Source organism: Anolis sagrei, chromosome 1 (genome assembly GCF_037176765.1).
Source record: "Anolis sagrei isolate rAnoSag1 chromosome 1, rAnoSag1.mat, whole genome shotgun sequence".
Classification (NCBI taxonomy): domain Eukaryota; kingdom Metazoa; phylum Chordata; class Lepidosauria; order Squamata; family Dactyloidae; genus Anolis; species Anolis sagrei.
The window spans coordinates 252712311-252733289 of NC_090021.1; the positions used below are offsets into that span (position 1 = coordinate 252712311).

The 20979-nt window shown below is 38.2% G+C and overlaps 1 protein-coding gene across 2 annotated transcripts in view; it reads left to right on the forward strand.

The window, feature by feature from the left end:
* AMPD3 (adenosine monophosphate deaminase 3) overlaps positions 1–20979 on the forward strand; it is a 49705-nt gene that overhangs the window by 20039 nt on the left and 8687 nt on the right. For both annotated transcript variants that reach the window (XM_060766974.2, XM_060766980.2), the window contains 7 exons: positions 6821–7015; positions 7488–7619; positions 10379–10542; positions 14865–14991; positions 16724–16887; positions 17807–17927; positions 19626–19799. In XM_060766974.2, coding sequence (XP_060622957.2) covers positions 6821–7015; positions 7488–7619; positions 10379–10542; positions 14865–14991; positions 16724–16887; positions 17807–17927; positions 19626–19799 — 1077 coding nt within the window. The remainder of the gene's footprint in view (positions 1–6820; positions 7016–7487; positions 7620–10378; positions 10543–14864; positions 14992–16723; positions 16888–17806; positions 17928–19625; positions 19800–20979) is intronic.

Sequence of the window (20979 nt, forward strand, 5' to 3'; positions counted from 1 at the left end):
ATAAATAAATTTTGTAATATTTATAATAAGATACTGATGTTGTGGTTTCAGCATTGACTACAACTCTGGAAATCAGGGTTCGATTCTGTGCTCCCCATGGAAGCCTTGGGTGAGTCACATGCTCTGAACCCCAGAAAACCCCATGATACCTTTTCCTTAAGGTTGCCGTGCATCAGAAACAACTTGAAGCAATGCAACATTCATTGGCATTTGTTATCATTCAGAATCTATATATAGTACCTTACAGCTTGTTTTTCTGCATTAAGAACAGCTGTTGACATTCATGCGTAAGAAAAGAAGCCATTCCTAGAAAGTGGTTAAGACAGTAAGCAAAATTACTAGACATTGTTGCAAGTGAAATCCTATCCCATTTTCCTTGAAATAACTATTCTTAAAGAACTACTTCTGAACCCTATCTGCATGCCATTTAATAATATTTAAAGATAATATTTATCTTTCATGGTTATTCATTTATCTGTATAGTTGTAATTCCACCATACAATCACATTGGAGGACCTTCAAATTTTTAGAATAAAGTTTTCTTGGTTTTTTTTAAAAAACACTAGTATTTGCAATTTATATTTGTGGCTTTTCCACTTTCATGGGGACCCTGTGCCCCAAACCCTTACAAATGTGGAGAGACAACTGTATAGTTTAAATATTATTAATCACATGAGTATTTAAAGATGTAAACATGTGCTAGGGCTTCAACAAAAAGGAAGAAACAATGAAAATGAACAAAATTTGGCTACTAGTATTAAAAAACTCTAAAATCATAACAGTAAATACAGAACACTGAAAAACCGGGGAATTCCAGTCAAGAAACAATCAGGGCCAGCTAATCACCTCCCAACAAAGGATTCTCCCAGGCAGTAAGAAGCCAGATCTTGAAACTGCTAGGCCATTACATGCTAATCAAGGTGATCAATTGCTACATTCACACCTACCTCAAACAGACAAGAGTTCTTTCTCCCGCCTTGGATATTTCACAGCTATATAAACAGATCTCCAACAGATCTCACAACCTCTGAGGATGCCTGCTGTAGATGTAGGTGAAACATCAGGAGATGCTTCTGGAACATCACCATACACCCCAGAAAACTCACAACAACCCATTGATTCCGGCCATGAAAGCCTTCGACAATACATTGTGCTAGGGCTTGTTTGCTGTTTATTAAAATTTGCAAAATACCATAGTGTGTTCAGCCAGGTATGTTGAACCCATTTAGGGAGTTAGTCTGTTGTTTGACATTTTTGACAGACTAACATTTTTTGTCATTGTAGTGGCCTTACTTGCATGCTGTTTCTGTAATTTTCTGACAGGAAGCCTATATTACAGAATTTATTGCTGCCTTTTAAATCAGTAGGAAATGAAGTTAGTTGAAGGTTAAAAGATCTGATCATATAAACATCAGGAAGGTAATATAGACCTTCCTGATGCTGTGTGATACTTCAAAGGAGAAAAACTAGTAGTGTTTCCAGGAGCATTTATGTTATTGGAAACCGTCAGCCAAGGAGTGCTGTAGAAACATATATCATAATCCCGAGTAGATTGCTTTGGGCAGTTTTAGTAACACAAGTATTACTGACAGTTCTAAATACGGAATATTTATCTGTCTTGGTGACAGGTTTGACACATATGAGTATGTGAAGTTCTGAAATGCTACTCTGTCATCAATAGGCAGAAAGGTGTCAGAATTGTTAATGGGCTGGAAAGTTTAGAAGATGTGAAGAGCCAGTTAATATGACAGCCCAGTTGATGGAAAGTGACCAGAAGAGTGGAAGTTGAAAGGGACTTGAGAGTAAAGCATATGACTTCACTACAGCTCCCTTATACTTCTTCAAAGAGTTCGGAATTATCCTCTTCTGTAATTTATTTCCTGTGTTTGGATGTGTAGGCTTAACGTTTCTAAACACAACTAGTTGGGCGTATTGTTGCTGCCTGTCATCAGTTCCTTCCTATGAATAGCTCAGCAATCTCCTTCGTCTGGAGAGTTGGTGGGAGACAATTTCCACTTTCCACTGCTGTACCTCAACAGTGCTGGAAGGCTCCTCAATACTTAGGAGTAAAATTGGGGCAGGGATTTATGGCAGTCAATGGAACTGATGTCTTTTTCTGCTTACTTGGAAGCCTTGCATAGTTGGAAGAAGCCTTTCTGTCTTCGCATTCTAGATACAAACCAGAAATGTCTGTGGCACTGACTTTGCATTTTTCTGCGGCAATTTTGCTGGAGGGTACAGAGAAGAATATTAAAACACTTTGAGAGAGTTTTGCGTGTGGATGGGCAACACTCCTCCTGCCGACAGGCCAAATATGACACAAACACCAAGTTGGGAGGAAAATGGCCACAACTTGTTTATTGATTACAGGAACACAGGGTTGGCTGCCAAGCATGGGTTCTGGATTGAGATTGATCAGCCCGCTGCTGACCGATACTGCTAAACACGTCCGGGTGCCACCAGCATAATACCGGGCTAAGATACTCAGCACCCTGGGAAACACTGTGTGTTCCCCCCCTTCCGATAGGGGGGTGGGTGAAGGATACCAGATCCAGGGCCCATGCCACACACCAACTAAGTTGTGATGAGCTAACGATAACATAACTAATGGTAGCCAAATCAAAACACAAAACATGCATGCAGGGTGGGTGGGAGGCAAGTAGAAGCAGCCCGCTGCCTGCTGGGTACTCAGGGCAGCCCTTTAAGAGCTGCTGGGCGAAGGTGGAGGCCGGCCCTGGCCAATCCGTGGGCAGGGCAGGGCCGGCTGCTGGTTGGCCAGAAGGCCAAGTGGTGGGAAACTTCCCGCCATGCCTCCATCATGGCTGGCAGGGCGGCGCCCTCCGCTGCAACTGGCCTTGCCCTGTAAATCGGGCAATGCATTTCTGGATTACTCAAGTAGTATTTGAAAGAAATTAACTTTGAAATAAGCCAAAGAATATTTAGTTAGTTCATAAGCCATATAACATCAATTATTAAAATAATTAAATTAAAAGCACAGGGGAAAATATAATTTTAAGATAATTTTGTAATAATCCCAATCCTTAGTGACTCCTGAATTGCCAAAAGTTTGTATACATTTTTAAATGTCCTGCATCTGCTAGAAGCTCAAACCTTTCTGTGGCCAGAGATATGAAATCCTTATATATTGTACTTCCCACATATAAACATCATTTCAGAGCAGGCCCCTTAGCTCTTAATATTTGCAGCACATGTAACTTTCCAGGCCACCTTTACTGTTTTGTTTTCCCTTGACTCTGACAACTCCTCCCCACCAGGCATTTAGGAAGGAACAAGTTTGTAGAGCTGCAGTTAATACTGGAGTTTCATCAGAACAGCAAATATATGCAAAGGAAGCAAATTGGCTGTTTGTAGTGCTTTGGCTGTATTCTGTCAATGACGACAAGCAGTACTTCTGTTGACTTGTATGGGTAGTGTAAATTGCAGCTTCATCTCCAAAAATAGCCAATGTTGAGGAGGCGTTATTTTCATGCTCTCACAGTTTTTCTCCATTCATGTCTTACGAACTTGCCCAGATGGCAAGAGCAGAGGCTGTTGTGAAAACACACATTACAGCTCTGACGGCTTTCTCAGCGTCTGAGCTTCTGGAGGAACTGATTTGCAAATTTGTTTTCTCGCCTTCAGGTTTTAAATTGTGACAATGCATAATAAGTGCACACTAATGAATTGTCTGCTATGGAACACTAATCGGCTTCATGACATTTATTATCTTCTGAAAACCTCAGGAGCTTCAACATCTAGTTTTAATACCAGGAGGCCATTGTGACATATAGATAAGATTGACAGGCCATTGTAATCATTAGATTAATTTGTTGTTCTGCCTGGAATAGTATTTCGTTGAGTACACGCCCAGGGAGGTAGTCAAATATTCTGAATATTCACTGGAGAAAATAACTGAACTTTTCAAGTAATTGGCTGGATTATAATTTTCCCTTTTCCTTTTTTTTTTTTAAAGATATGCTTGTTTGAGTATAAACCTCCTAAGCTCAGATCAGACAGAAGCATTTTTGGCAGAAAAACTAGGTTGCTAACACACACTGTTGTGGAATGAAACAGAATTTGCTTTTATAAAAATGGCTCCATTCTGTAATGGAAGCATCCATTTAAAAATATCTGTGAAAGACTATTCTACCATATTTCTATAGAGCCAGGCCCGTAGCCAGGATTTCATTTCGGGGGGGGGGGGGGCTGAATTTTTTTGGGGGGGTTTCGGGGGGGCTGAGTTTTTTTGGGGGGGGGGGCTGAGTCTGAGTGAAAGAGGGTCTAGCCTAGCAAACCTTTTGTATCATTACCCCAATACTCCCATGCATATGGGATATATTGAGTATGGTGATCAGATCATGATATGAATAAACATAACAGTTTAAATAATGCACCAGTAAGGTCTTTTCGCGAACCACCATGAGAATTTCGGGGGGGGGGGGGCTGAAGCCCCTCAAGACCCCCCCCCCCGGCTACATGCCTGTATAGAGCTGGTTATGTTTGTCTGATTTTTAGAGTGCTCAGCATTGAAATTCCCAAGTGAATTATCGAGTCACTGTGTCTTAAAAAACAACGACATACCACTCATGTGCTTTGTATAACATTTGCATTATGTATGGAGCCAAGTGTACTTTGGCTGGAGCTGCAGCGAGAAAGAGAGCAGGAAGACTTAAATAGAAACCCATCAGCCTTGATGATTCTCTGCACAGGATCATTTTATATGTAGTTACGAGTATCATGCAATCTGTTTATATTCATATCATAATACAGCGATAAATTGTTCCCTGTGTATGATTTTACTGATCATGTTTTAACCATATACCGTATATTTAAGTATAACTCGACCCGAATATAAACCGAGGCACCTAATTTTACCACAAAAAACAAAAATGAAACAAAAAAAACTTGAGTATAATCTGAGGGTGGGAAATACAGCAGCTACTGGTAAATTTTAAAATAAAAATAGATATCAATACAATTACATTAATTAAGGCATCAGTAGGTTAATTTTTTTAATATCTACATAAAACTAATTTACAATAAGACTGTCCAACTGATTAAACCATTATTCTAACCTTCAGTGTAAATGTGCTTACATTTTCTTCCAATAATAATAAAAAGAGTAAAATAATAAATGTACTACTACTACTACTACTACTACTACTACTACTAATAATAATAATAATAATAATAGCGTAACATAATGGAAATGTAATAATAACAGTAATAATAGAGTAAAATAATAAATGTAATAATAATAGAGTAAAATAATAAATGTAATAACAACAATAAAGTAAAATAATAAATGTAACAACAACAACAACAACAGAGTAAAGTAATAAATAACCTTGACTCGAGTATAAGCTGAGGGGGACATTTTCAGTCTAAAAAAGGGGCTGAAAAACTAGGCTTATACCTGAGTATATCTCTGCCTGCCATTTAGGGTATACTTTATAAAGTAAGAGTCTGATCTCCAATATTGCTTGGTTTGTACATACCGTTGTATCTTGTGGTTCTTCTCCAAGCAAAGAGAGGCGATTCCACACATTTGTCTTTCATCATTATAGGGATGCCATGTGTTCCTTGTCACAGCAATACTAAAATAGTAGGTGATTGGGTGCATTCTAATTTATGGAAGATCTATATTTTTATACACATTTTAACTGCGTTAATTTGTTTTATATGATGTTTTTGATTGATTCATATGTTTTAGTCAATGGTGTTTAATCTGTTTATTTTTAATTGTTTGTCTAATTGTTTATTATGTATTGCACTGGCATGAAATGTTTGCCATTTTTACTTTGGAAGCTGCCCTGAGTCCCCATGGGGAGAGAAGGCAGGTTAAAAATAAAGTTTTATGTTATTATTATATGTAGGGGACGACTCTGTAATCTTTCAAATATATAAATCTTGTTTTAATTCTGAGTCCCTGATGAAGCGAAGAAATCACTTTAAAGCAGTAGTTCTCAACCTTCCTCATACCCTGATGCCTTAACACAGTTCCTCATGTTGTGGTGACCCTCAAACATAAAATTATTTCTGTTGCTACTTCATAACTGTAATTTTGCTACTGTTATAAATCATAATGTAAATATCTGATCTGCAGGATGTATTTTCATTCATTGGACCAAATTAGGCACAAATACCCGATATGCCCACATTTGAATACTGGTGGGGTTGGAGGGGATTGATTTTGTCATTTGGGAGTTGTAGTTGCTAGGATTTATAGTTCACCTACAACCAAAGAGCATTCTGAACCCCACCAACAATGAAATTGGGCCAAACTTCCCACACAGAACCCCTATGACCAACAGAAAATACTGTGCTTTCTGAAGATCTTTGGTGACCCTTCTGACCCCCCCCCCTTGCGACCCCCTCAGGGGTCCCGACCCCCAGGTTAAGAAATGCTACTTTAAAGCTTGCTAAGAAGTACAATAATTTTTACTCTGTAAAGTATTATAATGTCATGCGATAGCAATGAAAGCAGAGAAGGAAATGAAACTAGCACAGTTCTTTGGGCAAATCCTCAACAAGACATTGTTAGAAACAAACCTCTTCAATGTCGGTTAAGATATTCTGAGAGACAGAAACTAGAGACAGGGAAGAATATATTATGAAAGCCTATAAATCCACAACCAGACCAGAGTGGGACATAGAGAATACATTATTACTCTTCTGGCTGCCGAAGAATTGCTTTTTAAGCACACATTGAGAGAGCTGAACCTCATGTCTTTCCAATTAAGTTTTGTGCCAGAGGGATAAAGTAACATATAAATGCTTGGTGTCTGCTGATTAAGGTTAATGTTATTTGTGATTTCAGGTTGATACTCATATCCATGCTGCTGCCTGCATGAATCAGAAACATTTGCTGAGGTTCATTAAACACACTTATCAAACGGAGCCCAACAGAATAGTTGGCGAGAAAAAAGGCAAGAAGATGACTTTGAAACAGGTGTTTGAATGTCTCCACATGGATCCCTATGACCTCACCGTAGATTCATTAGATGTTCATGCAGTAAGTAATCAGTAGATCACACTGGAAATGAAGATCAGGAAATGAATGATCAATGTTTGAAGACAGAATTTCACTAAGTGTGCATGTGGAAAATATTCCTTTGCCCCTTTTGTAAACTGATGTAATATGTTCATATTTTGCTAACAGCTGTTGTGTGCCTTCAAGGCATTTCTGACTTATGGCAACACTATCACTGGGTTTTCTTGGCAAGATTTGTTGAAAGTGGGGGTTACCATTGCCTTGATTAATTGAAGATTGAGGACATGTAACTTGCCCATGGTCACCCCACTGGTTTGGATGGATGAGGGAACATTTGAACCTCGTCTCTATGTAATCCAGCAATCAAGCCACTACACCATGCTGGATCTCAAATAAGTTACAGCCAAACATAATGTTATGACTTAACAGTATATTAGTAATGAAAAACTGGTGCTCAATTTCTATGGTTGAAAAAAAAACTTCTACTTTTCAGGATCGCCAGACATTTCATCGATTTGATAAATTTAACTCCAAATACAATCCAGTTGGTGCAAGTGAGCTGAGAGACTTGTATTTGAAAACAGAGAATCATCTTGGTGGTGAATACTTTGCTCGTATGGTGAAGGTAAGCAGTCTTTCTGTCACTTATTGTTTTAATGTCATCTAGAATATTATTATTATTATTATTATTAAAATTATTATTAATAATAATAATGATTATTTATGAAATTGCCATTGTTATTGGCAAGATATGCAAAAGAGCCATGAAGACTCCAACTATGTGGACTCTTGTACAGAGCATGAACTATTGTGTTTGGAAAACAGCATTTGTACAACTTGGGCATGGTCTGAGATGGCCACGTTGGACAATGCTCTTTTTTACAGATCATGTACTTTTTAGCCTCTACACTGGAATACTTTGAGAGATACAGCATTTTTTTACATATATAACTTATAATTTTAAATTTGTGATCCATTGACATATTCTTTAGAAAAATGGGTGGCTGCCTTATAGAGAGTCAGAACATTGGTTCATCTTGTTGAATATTGTCAACCTTGACTGACAGTGGCTTTCCAGGGCTTTAGGCAAGAGTCCTTTTCATTCTGGTTGGAGTTGCCACCAAACCTGGAATCTTTTTCATACAAGATACCTTTTCTATCACTGAGCTTCAACCTTTCTCATGCTTTGTCTCAAAAGATGGCTGGGTGGAACAGTCTTCAGTTTGCAAAATAACTTTAGTTCCTTGACTATCGTTTGTATTCTGTATTTCCATTCCTATTTTCTGAGTCTTGTTTGGCATGTTTCTTCAACCACCTTGTCTCTAGAATGCTTTCGCTTTCCTGTCTTTATAATCTCTTACAAGCTTGAGTCTGTCTAATAACAACTGGAGGCTTGGTTTCCCTTGTGGTTTGTATCTTGTTTGCTGCAGATCTGCTAGTTTTAGTTCACAAAGATAATGTTTCCAGTTTCTGGTAGATTCATGGCATTTCATGAATCATAGGTAAAGAAAAATTATCTGGCAAAACTATTTCTAGTGTTCATGCTTTTTTAGAGTGCACAAAATAAAAATTCACAAAGATTATAGGATCAAAATACTTGGCTGATCTTTAATGACATGAATATAAATTTTTTTATATATATATATATATATATATATATATATATATGCTATTACAGTTAAGCAGGAACAAAGGAATATAAATTGGATGTTAAAATTATCCAGTCAGTAGTACTTTGCATTGTTCTGATACTAACTGCAAGCCAAATACAAGAGAAAACAGTGTATAATCAATTTCATCCCCTCTCTTGTTTAGAAGTTTAATTTAATGTGATCTTCTTAATCCATGACTTGGAAATTAAGCCGATTTATATTCCATTTAGAATGCTTATTGTCTTTTTGTCTTTGAAAGTGTGTGCCAGAAAATCTGCATTATGCAAATTAGTTTCAATTTCAGTGTCAGTTTTAAGTGACAATGAGCAAAAGTGATAGACAGGATTCAACACACTGCCTCAGCTGGTGGCCTAACAAGATGTGCTATTAATTGCAGTTACACACAGTCCCCTAGTTAGAAACAAGAGAGGTATGTAGGTTTGTTCTTAAGTTGAATTTGTATGTAAGTTGGAACAGGTACATTTTTAAAGTGAAACTCCAGCCAAAAATACGTATTTTTAAAACTTTGAATAGCGTAGGAAAAGGTTTAATACCCTTGTGGTGTTTGATTTGTTGTCTGCATCCCAGTTTAGAAGATTTCACCTCATTTTCTGTCCCTGCAATAATTGGATTTAGAAAAAATTGGCTTGTTGTGGAAACAAGGATTGGTGAGAAAGCTTCAGTGGAGACACCTTTCCCCTCAAGATAACTCTTGAGGGGAAGTGAATTTCTCTTCCTAGAGGTAGATTTTTTCTTACAGCTCCATTCTTAACTATGAATCATTTGTAAGTCAGATGTTTATAACCTGGGGACTGCCTGTAATTTCATTCACACATCCAGACCATCAGTTTTGACCCTTGCAAGGGAGCTTTTAATAAGTGAGGGGTTGGCATAGGTACCATTGGAAAACAATATATGTTGTAAAACAAAGTGGGCTGGCTTTGGTTTCATATAGATTATTGGATGTTAAAGTAGAATCTATGTGGTTCAGATCTGTAGATGTATATTGGATGCAGCACTGGTACTTCTGCTGGTCCCTTCCTCTAAAGTGTAACGTATAGCCTAACCAGGCCTGACACTGCTTAGCTTTCAAGATCAAACATGATCTGGTGCCTTTAGGGCAGGTATGAGGAAATGGAAGTTAAATTCAAGTTTATATCTCTTTGTGTATGCATTTCAACAAAAGGGCAAAGAGCAGGGCCAGACCTAATTGAGCTTTGACTGGAGATTCCTCATGCTTTTTTTGTGCAGTAATAGACAAATGGACTTTCTGCTGTTTTCTGCTGTTTTGAGGGATAAAAACAGGAGTACGTTAATTAAATTCCTTTCTTTTTGTGTCTTTTTCAAAATAAGAAAATTCTCTTATTTTTGCTTATCTTGCATGCCAAACTTGCTGGCAAGAAATACTGTTGCTCACATTCCCAAACTATCTAGTGTTGGATGACAAGTAGGGATTCCAACTATGAAACTTTTCATGACCTCAGTGTTGTTGTTGTTATGATTATAATTATTTATACCCTCTTTTTCTCTCCAAAAATGCATAGTGATGGGAACTTTCATTGAGAAGAATCAAGGAAAAAGTCCCAAATCTATCTATAATGTCATAGGTCGAAAATGCAGTACAAACATGCTTTGCTTACACTTCAAAACATGCACATCAGTGGACATATTGCCATATTAAGGTCTGAGTATAAGCCTTTGTGATGAACTGTGTGTTGTTTATTTTGAATAGGAAGTTGCCCGGGAACTAGAAGAGAGTAAATACCAGTACACAGAACCCCGGCTGTCTATTTATGGACGTTCTCCAGATGAATGGCAGAATTTGGCTAAATGGTTCATTAGACACAAAGTTTATTCACCTCATATGCGCTGGATGATTCAAGTCCCTAGAATCTAGTAAGTAAAGCAAAATAAAATATATGCCATGTATACAAGATTTTATTTCCTTTTCTCCACTTATCTTTCTGTCTAGGTATGCTTAAGTATTAACAAGAGTGGTTCTGCTTTACATGTGCCCGAAAAGCAAAAATAATGAGGGAGTTTGACCTCATTTTCTGTCCTGCAGCTGTTATGAAGCCAGCAGTCTTTCACCATGACAGCTATCATATTATCCTCCTTGAAACAGAGAGGAGATATCTTTTTTTCATGGCCCTTAAGGCTATGGTTACTCAACTGGCCACGTTTTCCCCCTGAGTTAAACTAGACACCTGAGTTAACCCAATATTGCTTCAGGGAATATCAAAGTGCAGCAGGGAAATACTGAATGAGATGGTGAGGTACTATGTAGGGCCCTAGGAACATTGAAAGCTGGTTTTGGTCACAGGTCTATCTGGTACACTGTCAACTCTGACTGGTAGTGCTTGCCCCCCCCCCCCCCGAGATTCTAGCAGACTCCAAAAGATGGCCTAGATTTAATGGAGGGGGTTGAAGGAGAAAAACAATTTCCCCCATTTCTGCTGGTTATCCCCCCCCCTTCCTATATAATAAACTATGGTTGTTTCAACGATGGCAACATGGGTGGGGGGAATAACAGAAAAATGGGGAAACGGTTTAACCCCTTCAACCCCCTTTCCCCCGTAAAGTGGACTATTCTTCTCTGTCTAGTGTCCCCTTGTAGCCTCTGCCCGGATAATGGAACAGCACCAATTCTTTTTTAGCTCTGCCTGGAGATCTTTATTGTTTTCTGGTGGTTTTTCATCCAAGTACAAACCATCCTCAATGCTGTTTAGGTTCTAAAAACAGACAGGATGTAGTGTGGTGGTAAAATACGCTGACTAGCTTGTAAATACTGTAGGTATTCTTAAAGCAGAATGGTAAATCACTTTAAATGGGGGTGACCTTTTCTGTCTCCTATCAGTTCTAAAGTAAGCGCATGAGGCAGAGTGATCACACTCACTTTATGATGACGCCCTTACATGTCACAGCCTTTTCTGAACCTCTTATCTTTGGTCAGCACTTGCAGAAAAAAACAGAAATACATATGTGCTGACATAATTTACAAGCGAAGCACCTATTTTTAAATGAATGGAGTAAATCACCTTTTCAAAACTCATTCTTGACTCAATACCAAACAAAAGTGTGAGTTTAGTGTGAGTTCTTAGTGTGAGTTTTGCATCTAAGTTTTAAAAAGTGAAACCTTCAACAGTCCTAAAAACACAATTGTGGTGGAAACGGATATGAATGTCTCATATGTTTTGAGATTGTGGTACTCAAAACGATCCCACAAAATGTTGCCATCAGAGAAACCTTTTTTGAGAGAGAGAGAGAAGCAGCATGCAAGGAATACTCAGAATTGGTTTCCATTGCCTTCCTCTGAGATATATCTTACAGCATCTCACGTTCCTTCATGGTTTCCTTCATGATCTCCCATCCAAGTCCACACTGGGGCTGATGTTGCTTAGCTTCCAAGATCAGACAGGATCTGGTGCTTTTAGAGTATTCAGGTTTTTTAAAGTATTTACCCATCCTTAAACATACTTTCTTGAGTGTTATTCCAATAGTATTATTCTTCTCCCCTGGTAGTACAATGGGTTAAACCCTTGTGCCAGCAGGACTGCTGACTGGGGTTCAAATCTGGAGAGTGGGGTGAGCTCCCGCCTGTCAGTTCCAGCTTCTCATGTGGGGACATGAGAGAAGCCTCCCACAGGATGGTAAAACATCTGGGTGACCCCTTGGGCAACATCCTTGCAGATGGCCAATTCTCTCACACAGTTTCTCAAGTCGCTCCTGACACGGAAAAAAAATCAGTAAAACAACATTGCCAGAGCAATATGTTATCCTTGGACTTCTATTCTAGAGGTGTGCAAAATGTGGCTGTGGGACCATCTTTGAGACCTGAAATGTTTTTTCCTTGATTCCTCAAATTCCCTGAAGTTGTATAACTGGAAAAATAATGCCTTTCCTGAGAGTCCCTCAGAGTGGTAAAATTCCAGGACCTCTGTGCACTTTATAACATTTTTAAAAACTCATAAAATTACTATAAAAATCAGAAAATGGAAATACTTTCTATGCAAGTTTTCCTTATTCTTACCTAGAAGATCTCACTGAGGTTTACTTCTGAGTAGACATGTACAGTATTATGCTTATAGTATTGGAGAGTGGGAAGATGAAGGATGCAGTATCAGTTATAATTACTTTCGTCTGTAAATCTGTAGCTAATGTTTTCAGCAATGTTTATTTGTTTGAGACTATGGTATGTGTGCATTGTCTTTGGAGAGCTGAAAAGTAAGCCTGGAAAGCACTACAAGTTCCCATGAATCACATTTCTCCCTGGAATCAGGTTGTTATCATTAATTTTCCTATTCAGCGTAATGCAAAAAAGCATGATGACTGTTGCATTAGTCACTCAAATTGAAACTGTCAAAAGGAGACATTTCAGGACTGAATTGCAGACAGAGTCCTTTGTCTTGGGTAAACACTTTGTGAGTCTGCATGTAACAATAAACTACATTGTAGAAGTACGTACATGCAGGGCTAGTTATGTGCTCCCATGAAGTATCCAGGAAGTATCCCGTTTCCTTCACCATCTCAAGCACAAATGAGAAAAGGAATAAAACACCATCAAGATTCATTTTAGTGTATTTGTGCCTTGTCATTATGTGCAAACCAAGAATTGAGATTTAAAATAAGCTAATCAAATGCTAAACAAAGGAGCTTCATCTTTACATTGCATTTCCAGTTTGTTTAGACAGCTACAATTTATTAAACAAATAACACACTATAGAAAATGAGGAATCTTTTGAAGCAATTATGAAATTGATTTATTTCTTCTCCTGATTGTATAGCAAAGTATTGGAAGTGGATGAAATAGTCTACTTCAGCCCTCTAAAACTATGTTGAAGAAACAGATTGAGAACAGATTGTAGAAAATATTGTTTATTTATTTGGAGACAGAAAACCTTTTTACATATTGAGGCAATGAAGAGATCCTGTAGTTTGATGCGAGGGGAAGTGAGGGCACCAGCCATGCTCACAACAATTGGACCTCCAGACTTTTTTTAGTGTAGGCAAACTGGTTGTTGTGAGCATGGTCAATGTCCAAAGTTTGCTTCTCCATGCTGAGCCAGTGTTTAATTCCTAAGCTCATGACTTCTGACCTACCATCAAAAGAGTCTTCTAGGTCTGCAGATCCCTTGAGATCTTGCAAGAGACCTCTTGCTATTAGATTTGAGGTAAAGTTTATATAGGCCACTCTCATAGGTTCTGAGACAGTCTTGAGCTGTCACTTGACTGAGGAAGTTGTTACTAGATCAACCTCAGGACGTCCTTCTGTCTCTCTCTCTCTCCATCTCATAGTAAATAATAATGTTTTATTGTCCCATATTACTAATAAGTTACACTGAGAACGAGATCCTATTATGTCATTTGTTGTTATGTGCCTTCAAGTCATTTCTGACATATGGTGACCCTAAGGTGACCCTTAGGGTTTTCTAAGGCTGAGAGTGTGTCATTAATCCAAGATCACTCAATGGGTTTCCATAGGTGAATGAGGAATTAAACCCTGGTCTCCAGAGTCATAGTCCAATACTTAAACTAATACACCATGCTGGCACTCTTTTAGATTTTTATTGGTTTGTTAAATTTTATTTTTTTATCTTGCTTGTTCTTCCTTACAGTAAGCAAATAGAAAAATAGAAAAAACGCATAGCCAAAATCTGGGAAACATGTCCCAGGAATATATGTTGAACTTATCCTTCAACCTACAAAGTTTGGGTACAGTAGATCTCAGCGGAAGCCTGAACTCACTTATAATTCTGAAGTCTTATCTAGGTTTCCAAGGCTGAGTCATAAAATACAATTATTGCTTTATAATATGCTTTCCTTATTATGTCCACAGAGAGACAAAACTAGTTTTAACAGAAGTAGTAATTGTATAAAGTGACTAACACCGGGGCTTAGATATGAGAACAATTTCAAATCTTTGTTCAGCCATGAATCTCACTGGAAAGCTCTCCTAGAGAGCTGTTGACATGTTCACGCAATTCACGCTACATTCAGTTGCTCCTGCAAATATGGCACATTTGAAGTCCACTGGAGAATCACATGCCAGGCATGCAAAAATGGCCTGCGCAGATGTTTGTGTACTTGGCTCTGTAGCTGTGCAGAAATTGGTGAGGATTGTGGGACATAATCAGTTTCTGTAGAATACCTGTGGGTGGGAATTCCCTGCGCTAATTAAGTCAGAGAACATAAATTAAATATAGATATGTTTATTTCAGTGATATATTTAGGTCAAAAAACCTTCTGCCTAGTTTTGGAAAAATGCTGGAAAATATCTTCTTACCCTTGTTTGAGGCAACGATCAACCCCTTGGATCATAAAGAGCTTCATCTCTTCCTCAAATATGTAAGTATGTGGATGGGCAGTATCAAAACGTACATGTACTGGTGTCACATTGCAGGTCTGAAAATTGGCATTGAGTTGAATCTTAATCCCAAGAATTTTAACTTTCATTTTGTTGTACTCCACCCTCTCATTTTCAAAATGTTTCTGATAATTAAACTGAAATTATGGTTTGGGCAATGCCTGATGAAGGAATAGGATTAAGAAGGGTCTCTAATGATAAGGACACCGAAGTATTAAACTTCCCTTTGAATAAAAAAAGAATGAATGATGTCAAATCAGTAAATCCATGCTATGCTAATTACTGTATGTACTCATGTACAAGTCAGCCACATGTATCAACTAGGGGCAGGTTTGGGGGCTAAAATTATGGCTTCAATCCACTAGTTGCCAATTAGTTTCTGGGCAACATATAAAATGTTGGTTTTGATGTTTAAAGCCCTACATGGTTTGGGTCCAGGTTACCTACAGAGTTGTCTTCTCCCATACAATCCACCCCGCACACTTAGATTCTCTGCTGGGCAGTTACTCCAGCCTGCCAGAACCTGACTGGTACTGTCACCCAGAGGACCTTTTCATCGGCCGCCCCAAGATTGTGGAACGACCTGCTGGAAGATACAACAGCTAGATCAGCTGTTGCAATTGAAGGCACAATTGAAGATTTATCTCATTCAATAGGCCTACCCAATCTATTTTAAATTGTGACTTTTAATCAGCACTTTATCAATAGATTTTAATTTGTATTTTAACTCTATGTATTTTGTTGTATGTCTTTTAATAGTGCCTTAGCTGTTGTTTTAATGATGTTGTATCCCGCCTTGAAGGAGAAGCGGGTAATAAATTAATCGTCATCATCATTATTATCTGCAAGGTGTGAGAGTTGCTACAGCTTCTTTCCCTGAGTTCCAAATGGAGTCCTCAGATTCCAGTGGAGTGTATGAGATGACAATCAGTAAAAGTGGTTTTAGAGACTTGTCTCTTCTAACATCCCCCCCCCCCCAAATTACTTTAATCCACCCACAATACCTCTACACCTCCTAAGGTGCATGGATATAATTTCTCCATGTTTTAAGTTCCTTTGGGTTGCTCTAGAGTTCTTTTCTAAACAGAAGGTGAGCCATAAATTGATTTTCTGGGTTTTTAAAACTTGTATTTCCTGTGCTACCCTTTTGAACTCAACTTTCAAATAGTTAAAAAGAAATTCAGATATGGACTTGCAAGGTCCCTTAGGGTCAGCTGGTGTATCAGCCGAAGCTGGTAGTAAGCACTCTTGGCCATCATATCTACCTGAGCTGACATTTGGAGAGATGAATCCAGGAGCACTCCCAAGCTGCAAACACAGTCTTTCAGGGGGAGTGTAATCCCATCCAGAATTGGTTGACACACCTCCACCCCCAGATTAGGACCCTGATGGCAAACACCGCTGTTTAGTCTGAATTCAGTTTCAATTTGTTTTTCCTCATCCAGCCCATTACCTCCTCCAGGCATTCATTCAGAGGAGACACACTATCCTTAGCTGAGGCTGTTTTTGAAGGCATGGAGAAATATATTTGGGTGTCATCAACATATTGATAATATGTGTGTTTATAGACATTTTGCAATGTTTGTGTGTTTTGACTGTGCTGTGACCCACCTTGAGGAGAGATGGGTAAGAAATAAAACGGTTGTTGTTGTTGTTGTTGTTATTCATGCTGAAACTGATTCTCATTCAAATCTGTTTTGGTTTAATTTCTAGGTTACAGGGTTTGATAGTGTGGATGATGAATCTAAGCACAGTGACCACATGTTCACTGAGAAGAGCCCCAATCCTGATGTTTGGACTAGTGAAAAGAACCCTCCGTATAGTTATTACTTGTATTACATGTATGCAAACATCATGGTTCTCAACAATCTTAGAAAGTAAGTAGTGTTCTTTGTATCTGTACTTAGTCATAGAAGGGTGTAATATTGGGCTCAACATGTGGTTTAATCCAAAAAAATATTACCAGTATATTTGATATTCTTTTAAAATAATTTATTTCTCCCCCTCATTTCTGATTCTCTTCCTAAAGTTATTTACAGAGAGTAAGCCCACTCCAAAAAGTAGGAAATGGCATCCAGAACATTGGGATGGAATCTGTTGGGGAGTTACACATGTGTAACCTAGAATTGGGCATCTGTAACTGTTGGATATTCACTGATCCTATGTAGCGCCTAGTTGAAGTCACATAGGGACTGTGAAGGTTTCCCAGTCCTCCATTAGCAGGAAGGCTGAAAAGCCTACTCCTAGAGTTAGGGTTGCATATGTGTCATAGATGTACAACCCTGTAGAATGACAATCTATCTGAATCCAGTGTTCCTTGTCCAGCTTCTATCCTTCTCCAGTCACTCTAAAGCAGCCTTTCCCTGCCTTGTGTTGCTGTTGAATTACAGTTTGCATTGGGTTTATCCTCTGGCTGCATAAAGGCACTATGGAGAACATGAGAATTCTGCTAAATTGCAAGGATTTTCAGTATGATGGTTTTTAAAATCCTGTGACTTGTTTGGAAATAGGACAAATTACTGCAGCTAAAAATATAAAAAAACAGCTAAATTTGAACAAACAAGTCCCATTTTGCATTATGTTTGTGCTTAAGATTTCAGTGTAGGATCAAAGCTGCTTGCCCAGACGGTTGCTAAAGCAACCATTGTCAGTGGGTCATCTTTTTACCTGCACTTGACCTTCAGTTAGAAACACACTTGCTACAGTTGTAAATTTCCATTATGAAAGCTGTTATGATTACCCTTGAATTGAAAAGGTGAGTAATCTTTTAATGTTATTTAATTTCAAATTCTTTAGGGAGAGAGGTATGAGCACTTTTCTGTTTCGGCCTCATTGCGGAGAAGCTGGATCAATCACTCACCTGGTGTCAGCCTTTCTCACTGCAGACAATATTTCCCATGGATTACTCTTGAAGAAGGTACAGCCCCTTTGCCTTTGATTTATTGTGGAATATAAATAAATTGATGGGGACGAGTGACAAGGCCTTCTTAGTGGTGGCTCCTCGGCTCTGGAATTCTCTCCCCAGTGAGATTAGATCAGAGTCCTCCCTCCTGGCATTCAGGAAGAAAACAAAGACATTTTGTGGGACCAGGTTTTTGGCTAATAATGCAAATCAATGAATCATCAGGAAATACATACTATGACAATCGGAATGACCAAGGTGTACGATTTTTGAATAATGTGATTTAAATATTTATATTAGTATGCTTTTAATGCTTTATCTTAGTGTTTACATGTTGTATATGCCAGTGTTTAATGGTTTTAATTATTTTAATTTATAGTTATATGTCCGTGTTTAGTTATTGTGATTTTATCTTATTATATGTATGTTGTCATTGAATTATTGCCATTATTATGTTGTAAACAGCCTTGAGTTTCCCCAGTGGTCAGAAAGGTAGTATATAAATATACTAAATAAATAAATATGACAAAGTGTTTTAAAGATGGCAGCAAGTATGGTGGAAAACATGCAAACCATAGTTTTACATCTTACATTTCTCCATAAAGATTTAATGAAATGGTTTTCTGCATACCATCATTTTATGTATATGGAGACAGTTGTGTTTTTTGGACAGCTCACAAGGAGTGGACTTAACATTTTTGACGCGATGGAGTTCAATCCTACCTTCCTCCTATTCAGTCAAATTAAATCGCTGGTCCCACCTGTAGTGGACTTACTCAAGCAGTAAAAAGTGGGCAAGTGAAGACTTAACTAAAATGTCATTGGTTCCATAAATCTGCTCTAGTTGAGACTAACAAAAGCGTTCAGTGGGGCTTGGTTCTGAGTAAATAAAAATAGCATATAATTGCATGTCTCATTTCTTTCAATTTTCTGGGACTGAAATTAATAGGATTTCAAAGAAGGTATTTTTGGATAGACTGTACTTCCTGTCTAAAACAACTGTCCACTGGGTGGCAGATATGTCCCAGTTTAACTCTGGTAGGAACAGTTGCAGTTAGTTTAGACTATGTTGAAAGAAATAAACTTTGTGCCTCCTTGGCAGGGAGCTTTCCAGGCTATTATATTTAGAGTAATAATTACACATTAGTTGTTCTCTTGTTGTGAGAGTATTTGATTGATTTTCTAAAGGAAATACAGCTTCCACAATGATACATATATATCAATCATTCAAACAGAAGTTTCCCAGTTTTCAGCCAAAGTATGGTTCTCTTTCTTCATCCCTCCATGTTCTGTGTTCTTCCTCTGTCGCCCAGATCATGCATACAATAAAATTGATTCTGTTACATATAGCAATCCAAATTTTTGTTATAGAAATTGGGGATATCATTTGCTTTATTTTAGTGGGACAGAAATTTGCTTTTGCTAAATTCCCAGCTGTGTAACTTTATTTGCCTTTTCAATTAATTCTAAACTATTTGTTTTAACTTCTTAAGTTTTGAATCTCTTTTGTTCGTTTTAAAATGTATTTGTTTGCACTAGATCAATGTTAAAAGTCCACCCAAGTCTTTGCAGGAGGCTGAAGGAAAGAGTTAAAATGTTCCCAAGTCACAATGACTGAAGCTGAGCACTTTCCATTTCCTGTTACTGAATTTCTCCTTTCCTGTTATCTTTCTGCACCATTGAATAATGGCACTTTGTGTTGTTTTTGTACAGAGTCCAGTTCTCCAGTATCTTTATTATCTTGCACAAATCCCCATTGCCATGTCCCCTCTGAGCAACAACAGCCTGTTCCTGGAGTATTCCAAAAACCCATTACGAGAATTTCTACACAAGGGACTTATTGTTTCACTCTCAACAGATGATCCTATGCAGTTCCACTATACAAAGGTAATTTGCATCAAAAGAATGTGAGGAGTTCAGATTAAAATTTAAATTGCAACTTTACTCCCCACCCCCACTTCACTCAGAATTAACATCCCAGTCAGATGCATCTTTACCTAAAAGCAAGTACTATTGTATCCAATGAAGCTTTCTCGTAAGTGTATGGAATCCTACAATCATATTGAAACCAGACGAAGTTTGAAAATCCTTAATGCCTGGAGTATGTTGTATGTTTGTGATATGCACAAATGCAGACTCCCATTACATCTCTCTATGTTCTTTAAGACTATTGTGGAAGGAGGTATCTAATATTTTCTTGTGCTATTTATTTATTTATTTATTTAGTGTCAAAAGCTTTGCATAAATAAGTTTAAGACTGATAAAATAGAGGGAGCACAAGCGGCTAAATAATTTTAGACCAAAAACGGGCAACAGCCACCACCTTGTCTGTAGTTTTAAACAGTTCTTCCTCTGTGCATGAGGCAGAGCATTATGGGCAAGCATACAGTTGAGGAGTTGTTTGTTCTGCTCCACAGTCACATAAGGTGGAAGTGTCTTCCAGGTAGTGCCATTTCGCCAGGTTGTCTTTTGATCTGCCCACTCCACTTCTGAGTTTGTTCAGGGGCTTCCAAGTTGCCCATTCATGGTTTGCCTCAGGAGGAAGACCCTCGTGGGAGGGCCATCCATTTGAGATTTCCTGGTTTGGTTGCCAGAGGGATACTCTTGCTGTTGCTAGGGGAACATTAAGAGGAGTGGTGGTTCTCATGAAGCTTTTCCTTGATTTAGGTCTCCTGGGAGGAGTCTGATAGCCATGCAGTGGATGGCTTTCACCGTGTTCAACCTTATTTCTCCTTAGCAGCAACTCTTGTGCTATAACTCTAGCATATATATTGCTGAACATTTTGTGCCCCATGGACTGTATCCATCTGTGTTTATACAGCTGAGAACAAGAAGGAGATGTCATCAATGACATCTTCTTTGTACATCTAAGTCAGAAACACAACTGCATGCTGCATGGTACCTCCTTTCATCACCTGGCAGACCCACAGAAAATGGTTTTGCCATGCATACAATAAAAACAAAGGTGTATGTGACAGAGCATTGCATTCCATCAAGCCAGAGTAGCTTCCTATCCATTTCTATGTTTAAATCCTAAACATTGAACACTTGCCCGTATAAATAATCT